At 37.3% G+C, this 10,630-nt stretch overlaps 1 protein-coding gene and 1 non-coding gene across 2 annotated transcripts; one reads left to right on the plus strand and one right to left on the minus strand.

The window, feature by feature from the left end:
• Window positions 1-1,887: 1,887 nt before the first annotated feature.
• Window positions 1,888-4,860, minus strand: LOC141629277 (uncharacterized). Its single transcript, XM_074442303.1, has 4 exons — window positions 4,482-4,860; window positions 3,991-4,433; window positions 2,140-3,190; window positions 1,888-1,934 (listed from the first exon to the last, which is right to left on the minus strand). Exons 1-4 carry the CDS (start codon window positions 4,858-4,860, stop codon window positions 1,888-1,890), a joined length of 1,920 nt encoding a protein of 639 aa, XP_074298404.1.
• Window positions 4,385-4,491, plus strand: LOC141635282 (small nucleolar RNA R71). The gene has a single exon (XR_012539981.1). It is a non-coding gene; the product is annotated as a small nucleolar RNA R71 (small nucleolar RNA).
• Window positions 4,861-10,630: the final 5,770 nt, after the last annotated feature.

Below are 10,630 nucleotides of genomic sequence, written 5' to 3' on the forward strand. Positions count from 1 at the left end.
TATGAAGGAGTGTGTACCCTTGAATTGCTTCCCTTGTAGATAATTTCCGCCACTTAGATGAGGAAGTGGCTATTCTTTTGTAGATGCATCCATTACTTGATCTTGTGTGCTTAATGTTTGGATGTGTCGCCATTTTGGCAAGACCCACCTTGCCTTGCAAGAAGGCATCCTACCTCATGGTTGTCTTGTTGTGAGTTGAAGGGGGGGACTGAGACCCGCTAATTGTCTCATATCAGCTATGTTATTAGGTTAGTTTAAATAATGGTCCTAGTCTTTGTCACCTCTTTACTCGGGACGAGCAAAGGTTCGGTTTGGGGATATTTGATGTGACCATAATTAGAGCACATTTAGTCCCCGAATTAGCCTTTTTCCCATGTTTTTTAGTGCTTATTTGGGTCATTTATTGTCTTTAGTTATTTGTTTTGCATATTCTTTGAGGTTTTGTTCCCTTGGTAGGAAAGGAGTGCAAACCTTGCATTTTCATGGCAAAATGAGGCTAAATTGATTGAATTCAATGACCAAGCATCAAGGAGAGACAAGATTAGAAGGCCTTTGTACATACTATAGTAGATGGGCAATGATGAGAAAAGATCCTTGCATCCCCGAGGAAATCCCCAAGGATTCTATGAAGAAAAAGGAAGAAAAGAAGAAGAAACGAGACTGCACAACAATCCGTGCGTCTTCCCCAGAAAACGCCCGTCTCCACCACCACAATCCGTGCGTCTTCACCCCAAGTCGCCCGTGCAAAAGACCCAGAAGACGCCCGTCTTCACTCCAAGACGCCCGGGCAGAGACCACCAAATCCGCCCGTCCCGTGCTAAAGACGCCCGGATTCTCAGGCAGACCCATTTCGTCTTCTTCAAGTTTCAAGGAAGGATGCACATCTTTTTCTAGAGACCAGAGTCTTCCTAGAGACCAGAGTCTTTCCAAAAAGACTGGCGTTTCCTTAAGTAGGGACTTAATCGTCATTTAAGCCCTTAGTTAACCCTAATTCATCCACCTAATCCCCACTATAAATACCCCATTAGTCTAATTAGAAGAGCATGTTCTTCTTAGCAATCTTTAGTGTAGTTAATATCAATCAAATCTCTCTTTAATCTTGTAATCAAAAATTAATCATGTTTTAATACAAGTTTTATTTCCTTAATCTCTCTCTTGTTCATCCTTTATTTTGGGTAATTGAAGATTATTTGGGTTTTTATTGGGAGATTGACAACCTCTCAATCAAGCATCAAGTACTTCTTTTATTCTTTGCTTTATTATCGGAATCATTAGTAGGTATAATTCTCTTAATCCCTCTTTAATTATTGTTAATCACTTTCATTTATTCATCATGTTTCACTTTGTTGGTATGATTGACAACCTTGCTAGCATGTTCAACATGATAATGAGTGAGTAGTTCCTTAGCTAGGGTTAATGGGTAATTAGAGGAAACCAACATGGGGAATGATTCATGCTTAAATTAATATGCTTTCATGGTTTATTTGCTTGCTTGTTTTGATCTCAACTCATGCACATGTTATGTTTGATGAAATGTGAGTCTATGAATCCTTGCATTTTTTACCCATCACCTATCTTTTCAATGAGACTTGTAAGACATAAACCAACTCGAGTCTCATTAGACCATGCATGTTGTTGAGTAGGGAAGACTAAGTCGACTTGTAGGTGTTGTACAATCTAATCGATTCGGCTCCGGGACCCAAACTTTCCTAGGATTGTAAGATATAAACCAACTTGATCCATCACAACAATAATTGCTTGCTTATAATTTGAGAACATGTTCGTATGATCAATTTCCATGAATCCCCTATGACCCCATGACACCCTAGTGCTTTTTATCAATTGTTTACATCCCTTTTAATTCATCTTGCTTGTTTACTTTCATTGCTATTTAGTTTGGTGATCTTTTACATCAAACCTCAATTGTGACACCCCTAAGACACCACTAGTTGCAATAGAAATCTCATCTCAATTCCCGTCCCTTGGGATCCAACCTTTACTTGCCTCTTTACTAATTGTTGAGTTGTTTGTGAAGTTATAAATTGTGTTTTGGTCTAGGTGCTCCTAACGACAAGTAACCGAAAGATTTAGTAAAAATATGTCGACCAGGTAGAAGGAAGGGGATCTTATAGGATTTACTTGTTTGGAAAATCTCTTCATGATCAAGGCAAGGAAATCGGTAAGGAATAGTAGATGGAGGGGTCAATTTCTCAACATTGAGGTTCATAATGCTATCGTTCATATCCCAATTTTCTTCCCCCTCCTTTTGAACCGAACCATTTCCATTAAGAGTCGCCTCCAAGGCATTAATTTGAGCTTCCCAATCACTTGATGAGTTATCCAACCAAGGTGTACCTTCAAAAGAGCTTAGATCAAATAGATTTGGAGAGCTCAAATACAATTCTATCTCATCATTAATTTGGTCTTCAAATTCTTCTTCTCTTGATTCATCTTCACCCAAATCTCCTTTCACATCAACTCTCAACACAAGATCACGTCCATTTCTATTCTCATTTGTTGAGCAAGCTTCTAATAGGTCCAAAAATGAAGGCTCTAGAATAGGTTTATCCAAGTTATCTTCCACCATATCCACCCTACAACAAGAGTTGCCCATAGGAGGAGACTTCATGGAATTGTTGAGTTCAAACTCAATCTTCTCATTACCCACTTGGAGCGAGAGTTTTCCACTCTTATGATCTATCATAGCACCTCCCGTGGCCAAGCAAGGCCTACCCAAAATAATTGGCACATGTCTATCTTCGGGCATGTCCATGACAAAGAAGTCGCACGGGATCACAAGTTTCCCAACTTTCAAAGGAACATCTTCAATCACTCCCAAGGGATACTTAACCGAGCGATCGGCTAGTTGTAGTGAGATCCTTGAGGGTTTTAAATCTTCCAATTGTAGCTTCTTAAACAAGGAAAGCGGCATTAAGCTAACGCTAGCTCCCAAATCACACAAAGCTCTCGTTATCTTCACCCCTTGAATGGAACAAGGGATAGAAAAGCTTCCCGGGTCTTCAAGTTTGCAAGGAAGTTTTTGAGTGAGGATTGCGCTACATTCTCTAGAGAGGTTAACGGATTGTACTCCTCCACTCCTTCTCTTCATAGTGACAAGTTCTTTTAGAAACCTTCTATAATTTGGGATTTTGGTTACCATGTCAAGAAATGGTATGGTAACATTCATCCCCTTCAAAATTTCAATGAACTTCTCGTACTTGTTCTCAAGTCTTGGCCTTGCAAGTCTTTGTAGAAAGGGGATTGGTGGCACATATGGTTTCACAATTTGTTGCTTGGGTTATCAATCACCATGGGTGTCTCCACAACAACTTCCACAAGATCATCTTCAACCTCTTTTGGTGGCTCAACTACATTTTACGGTTGACTAATCTTTGTTTTCTTCATAGGTGCACAACCCTCGAACTCTTTACCACTCCTAAAGTGTATAGCATTGATAGTTTTTGGATTCTCCTCGGTTTTACCCAGAAATATCCCATTCGGGCTTTGCAATTGGCTAACTTGAGAGACTTGAGATGCTTGCATTTGACTCCTCAATTGGTTAATTGAGGATGTGGTCTCTTCTTGCTTTTGATTTGTGCTAGTGATGAATTGATTTTGGTTGGTCATCAATTGCTCCATCATGAGCTCCAATTTGGACTTTGGTTGTGCTTGTTGTTAGGGCGGTTGTTGGTTTTGTTGAAATGTTAGTTGGGTGAGTTGTTGGAAGGATTGTGTGATTGGTTGATTAAGTGATTGAAATTATGGTCTTGGTTGAAAGTTTCTTCCTTGAAAATCGGGTGGTCCTTGGTTGAAGGCTTGTGTTTGTTTTTGAGCTCGGAAGGTGGGTGTAAATTTTGGCATTTGTTGGAAAGTGGGGTTTTGGGTATTTTGTGAAGCATAGGAAAAGTTTGGGTGGTTTTTCATTCTGGGATGGTATTGATTGTTGTTGAAAGCTTGTCTAGCGAGACTTGACTCCCACACACCATTTACTTGTACCATGCCATTTACATCTCCCACCATCAAGGGGCATTCATTGGGTGGATGCCCTTGATCACCACAAAACTCACAACCAGACACTTGGTACCTACTTGATGAAGAATTGTTGGGTGTGTTGCTAGATTTCAACAAGGCCACTTGTTGCTTTAGTTCTTCAACCAAACCCTTGACTTCCAAATTGTTTGCCGATTCGACACTTGCCTTCCCTTTTCTCTTGTGTCGATCATTGTTCCAATGGAAAGTCCTAGATGCAATTTCTTCAATCAATTCCTTAGCCGTTTTATGATCAATCTTATCAAGTGCTCCCTGGCCCGAACCAGAGTCCAAGTTCATCTTCATTACATTGTTCAACCCCTCATAAAAGTTGTTGATGAGCTCATCATCCCCAATTCCATGATGAGGACATAATATTTGAAGTGCCTTATACCTCTCCCATGCTTCATAGAGAGTCTCATCTTCAAGTTAAGTGAATCCTTAGAGTTCACTTTTGATCTTGGCGGTTCTTTGAGGTGGGAAATACTTGTTCAAAAAAGCTTTGGAAACATCAATCCAAGTCCTTAGTGAATCGGGGGCACAACTCTTGAGCCATTCCTTGGCACTTCCCCTCAAGGAGTAAGGGAATAACCTAAGGCGAATAGCATCATCCGAAACACCGTTGGCCTTATACATCTCACAACTATCCAAGAAATCATTTATATGTTCATTGGGGTTTTCGGTTGCACCTCCTCCAAATTGATTCCCTTGGACTAATTGTAGTAACGTACCCTTCACCTCAAAGTTGTTAGCTTGAATTGGTGGCTTGACAATACTTGGGTTGACTATTATCTTGGGAGCCAAATTGTTTCTCATAAGAACCGCGACCATAGTTCCTTCTTCGGGAGTTCCAAAAGGATTCTCAAAGAACTCTACACACTCAAGTAAAGAGGTTAGCCAGACAAACGGCACACCAAGGTGTGCAAAAGTGACAATAACTTAGTCTAAACTAGAACAAAACAATTAATATCAAGCCAATGCTCCCCGGCAGCGGCGCCAAAAACTTGATGGTCTAAGTTTTAACCTCGCAAGTGAACGAGATTCTTCGCACTAATTTAGGGTCGAATCTAAATGAACTAGACTAGCTAACAAGTAAATGACATTAACTATGCAAATGCTAAAAATAAGAAAGCAAGCTAATATAATACGGTTTTACTCAATTGATAAAAGGCCTAGGGCACGATTAGACTACAAACATTCATAATTATCATGCTAATTTCATCAATTAGTCATCTAGGGGTAATATAGTAAGGGGAAACTCATCTAATTCACCTATTAACTCCGTCCCGGGCTCATAATAGGACACTAGACACCCCGACTCACCTCCCTCCCGGGTTCGTGACTCGGTTTCCCCGACTCAATAATTTAATGCAAAAAGAACACGCGCTATTCTTTAAACACTCAAGTATCGCTCAAGGACATTAAGCTTACAATAGATTCTCAGATTTTCCAACCCTTTTCCCAAAGGTAAAGGTCAACCCGGTTCCCAAAGGCACTCCCATAGTGGGTGGTTAATCTAGGACCTAACCAATTTCCATTGGTGGACAAGGGTTATCAATCAACCAAAATCCCAAATTCAACACTACAATGATAAATCCTTTGAAGAACCCCACTAATTACCCCTCAACAACTAACTTAAATGGAATCAATCATGTTAATTACTTGTGTTAGTGCCTAATCGCACCCTAGTTAAAAGATTACTCACTACTCGTGATAATTAAAACTAAACAATTCATAAAGGGTTTTTCTACATGGTAACCCTCAACTCTGTTAATACGCATTGTCGTGACCCTTAACTTTTTTTCCGTCAGTTTTGTCCGTTAAGTATGTGACGTGGCCAATTGAATTTTGAGATTTTCTATAAGGTAACCCTATATTTTTAAAAATTCTACAAGTTAACCCTACTTTTTCTACAGATCACATGTGCATAAAAATATAATCCCTTAATCAACCTTTTTTTCACAATTTTACTCGATTACTCCCAAATTGTCATATCCACCCTCATTACCCTTTAATTAAGCAAGTTTTTAAAGAAAAATCAAATAAGATCTTTGTTCGATATCAAAAAATTCCCAATAAGATATTCTAAATACCAAGTGAAAGTACTCTATTCCGAGCATTATAATAATCAATCCCAAATTTGATTCATAGAGTTTATCTAATTAATAAACTTTTGTTTTCAAAACCTCATCAAATAAGACAAAATTATTAATGTTGTCAACACAATAATAACTTAGTTCAATTATTCGACAAATTGACACAATAAAGTTGGGTAAAATTAAGGAGTGAGACTCATTTGTAAACATTTGACTTAATAGTAGATTTCCTTATTAATTATTGAACCCGGTTTTTGGAAATTTATGGTAATGATACCTTAAAGAGATGATGATATTAAGAGTTGACATTTTTTGGAGTAATCGAGTGAAAAATGTACTAAGAATGATAAATTTATGAACTAAGGGAGTATTTTTAAGAGTGTTTATCTTTAAAAAAAATGAATAGGGTATTTTGTAGGATTTAAAAAAAACAGAGGGTTACCTTGTAGAAAATCTCAAAACTCAATTCGCCACGTCACATACTTAACGGACAAAATTGACGGAAAAAGAAGTTAAGGGTCACGACAATGCGTATTAACAGAGTTGAGGGTTACCATGTGTGTTCTTTGAAAAGTAGGGTTACCATGTAGAATTTGAAAAGTGGATGCTTTAACAAATAACATGATATGAAATTGATGTCTACAATTTATCACACAATAATTATGTGAAGAAGAATATTGACTAATTAAAGTAAGATTAAGATGGATTAATGTAAAAAGGAGTAGACTTTGACAAGTCAAATCAAAGATTCAAACGTTTACTAAAAGAACAATACCAAGAAACATGAATGGAAGAACAAGAGAGAAATTTACTCTATTCTAGCAACAAACAATAGGAATTCAACAATCACTAACAATGAAACTAGAGGAAAAGAAAATATAAACAAATGAATAAGGGAAGAAAGATATAACAACTATGATGAAAAGGGGTGAAACTTGCATTAAAATTGGAAGAAGAATCTTTTCTAATCTTCAAATTACAACCCAATACTAAATGTAAACTAATAAGAAATTGTAGATCTAAACAATTGTAGAGAGTAATTAAAGATTAATTAAAGAAAGATTAAAACTTTATTAAGAGAAAGATTGAAGGATTACATAAAATAAAATAGGATTTTTATATTATTAATCATATACTAATATTACTCATTCTATTAATAATCCTAAATAATGGGTCATGAGTGCAATTGTGGGGTTACTGGGCTTTTATAACCAAGTACTCAACCTGCCAACACCATAAAACAAAACAAAACAAAACGACTTCCCCTCATGCACAAAACGCAGCATTCAATTGAGAGGTAAAATTAAGGGCAAAAGCGTCTTTCCCTCTTTTCTTGTCTTCTTATACATCGGATGTAGCAGCAGGGGCCATGGGTGTTATAGTAGTTAAATATCTAGCAAAGAGTTAGTTACATAAGTTGTTAGTCAGCCAACCAAAGATGCGCTGACATTAGTTTGTTACAGTTGTTATTCTTGTTATAGGTTATAAATACACTCTCTTATGTAATATCTCATTCATTTAGAATATTAATACAAAAATCACTTTATCTCTCTTATTCTCCTATTCTCTTTCTCTCTATACTTCTGCCATTGTCAGTAAAGCTCGATTGTTTCAAGGTACACTCCTGGGTTACTTTAACATTGATAATCAGAGCTTTTTTTCGATCCAAGTTTTCGCTGGGCGCCGTTAATTTTCCATTCTTGGTCACTTTCACGTGATCACTTTCAATCAATTCATCAGTCTTTCCTTTCTTGATTACAATCTGGCATCAAAACACTTAACATTTTTGCAATTATCCAAAAAAATTGAAGAACAACTCAAGATTCTTGAGAAACGGTTTGAGGAGCGTAGTTCACAGCTAGAAGGGAAATTAATTGAGCAAAGCAAGTCTCAATTTGGGCAAATTATGCAGCTGTTGCAGCAAAAGAAGTCGCAACAATCTGGGCCTTCTTAATCTGGAGGTGTCTTTGTAATTGAGGATTCAGAGGATCATGATATCAATGCAGTGGTACTGTCAATGGAAATATGAATGGTTTTCGCAACCCTACTCATGTTTCTAAGCCATTTAGGTATGTTCCTAAGTTAGAATTTCCAGTTTTTGATGGTTATAATCCTCGTATGTGGTTTAAGATGTGTGCTAGATACTTTAATCTTTCCAAAGTACCTGATAATCAGAAAATGGATTTAGCTTCAATTCATATGATAGGTAGAGCAGAAGCTTAGTTTAATTCATATATTTCTGCTAGAAGGAATGTTGTATGGGAAGAATTTTTTGAGGATGTTTGTGCCCGATTTAAAGAACATATTGGTGCGAATGTTGTAGAGGAATTTAATAATTTGCATCAAATTGGTGCATTAGATGATTATCTTGATGCTTTTGAGAACCTTAGAGGGCTAATGATTCAAAGAAATCCACAATTACCTGACCAATACTTTTTGGACAGTTTCATTGGTGGTATGAAACCTCATCTTAAACCCTTTGTTAGGGCATTTAAGTCGAGTTCTTTAATTGAGGCAGTAGAGTATGCAAGATTACAGGAGGATAGTTTTTCTGCAGTCAGTAAAATTCACAATAAGGCCACCTTTTCATCTTCCTCTTTGGTTACCAAATCATCTGACCAGTTTCAAAATCAAGCAAAACCATTATAAAACCAAATGAAACCCCCTTTACTACCTACTCCACAAGATCCATACATCATAAAGAACAATCTTAACACCACAAAGATTGACCAAAAGCCTTGAAAATTTATCTCAGCTGCAGAAAGAAGAGATAAATTGCAAAGGGGTTGTGTTTTCTTTGTGACCAACCTTATGGCAGGAATCACTGGTGTAAAATAAAAGAGTCTCAGTTGTTCACTGTAGAGGTGGATGGTTTAGAAGAAGAGTTTTGTGATGACCAAAATGGGGGTGAAGTAGAGGGATTGGAAAATGAATATGAATTGTTAGATGTTGAGCCTTGCATATCTGTTAATGCATTGAGTCGTAGTCATAATTTTCAAACAATGAGAGTAACTGGATATTATGAAAGAAAACCTTGCATATTTTGATAGATTCAGGGAGTACTCATAACTTCTTAGATCCATCTTTGGCACAAAAATTGAAGCTACCAATGGAACCTATAGCGCCCCAAGCAGTGGCTGTTGCTGATGGAAACCATTTGGCTTGTCAATTCATTTGTAAAAACTTTTCCTGGAAGCTGTAAAATACTTAGTTTCAAACTGATGTTTTATTGATTCCATTGGATAGTTGTGAAATTGTGTTAGGAGTTCAATGGATGTGTACTTTAGGTACTTTGAAGTCGAATTTTAAGAAGTTGATTATGGAATTTGATTATAATGGGCTATATCATTCCTTGAGGGGCATCTCACCTAAAGGGGTTAAAACATTGCAAGAAACACAAACCCCTAAGATACTTGCTAATGCATTGCAACTGTATCTTATGGAGTTCATTCCTAGGGGCTCTCAACTTGATGAAGTTACTCTTATAAAAATGACTGCTGCACCAGTTCAACAACAAAATGCTGGTCTTCCAGATTTGCTGCAAGAGTATAAGACTGTGTTTGAAGAGCCTACTAGGATGCCACCTATTAGGGGAATATCTGACCATAGGATTCCTTTACAAACAGGCTCAAATCCAGTTAGTATAAGACCCTACAGGTATCCTCTGAAGCAAAGGGATATCATTGAGAAACTTGTCCAAGATATGTTAAATAAGGGTATTATTCAGGACAGTTGCAGCCCTTTTGCTTCTCCAGTGATCTTAGTTGGGAAGAAGGATGGGTCTTGGAAATTATGTGTAGACTATAGAGAATTGAATAAAAGAATAGTGAAGGACAAGTTTCCAATACCAGTAGTGGATGAATTAATTGACGAGTTAGCAGGGGCATCAGTTTTTAGCAAACTTGACCTGAGATCAGGTTATCATCAATTGAGAGTTTGCAAAGAAGATGTTTTTAAAACAACATTTAAGACTCACAATGGGCACTATGAGTTCTTAGTCATGCCATTTGGGCTTACAAATGCTCTAGCTTTTGTCCAAGGGTGGATGAATCATTTCTTTAAACCACTCTTGAGGAAGTATGTCTTGGTTTTCTTTGATGATATTTTGATTTATAGTAAAACCATGGCATACCATATTCAGCACCTGAAGGAAGTGTTTAGCCTCATGAAGCAACATTTGCTATATGCCAAAGCTAGTAAATGTTCTTTTGCTATTGATAAGGTCGAATATTTGGGATATTTTATCTCAGGAAAAGAGGTAGAAACAGACCCATAGAAGATTATTGCAATTAAAAATTGGCCTGTTCTAAAATCTGTGAAAGAACTAAGGAGCTTCCTTGGTTTGGCTGGGTATTATAGGAAGTTTGTGAGAAATTATGCTCTCATTAGCAAACCCCTTACCTCACTCCTCAAGATAGGAGCATTTGAGTGGAATAAGCAAGCTCAAGTAGCATTTGAGGCACTAAAAACTGCTTTGAGTTCAGCTCCAGTTTTAGCTGTACCAG

Source organism: Silene latifolia, chromosome Y, assembly GCF_048544455.1.
Source record: "Silene latifolia isolate original U9 population chromosome Y, ASM4854445v1, whole genome shotgun sequence".
NCBI classification, from domain to species: Eukaryota; Viridiplantae; Streptophyta; class Magnoliopsida; order Caryophyllales; family Caryophyllaceae; genus Silene; species Silene latifolia.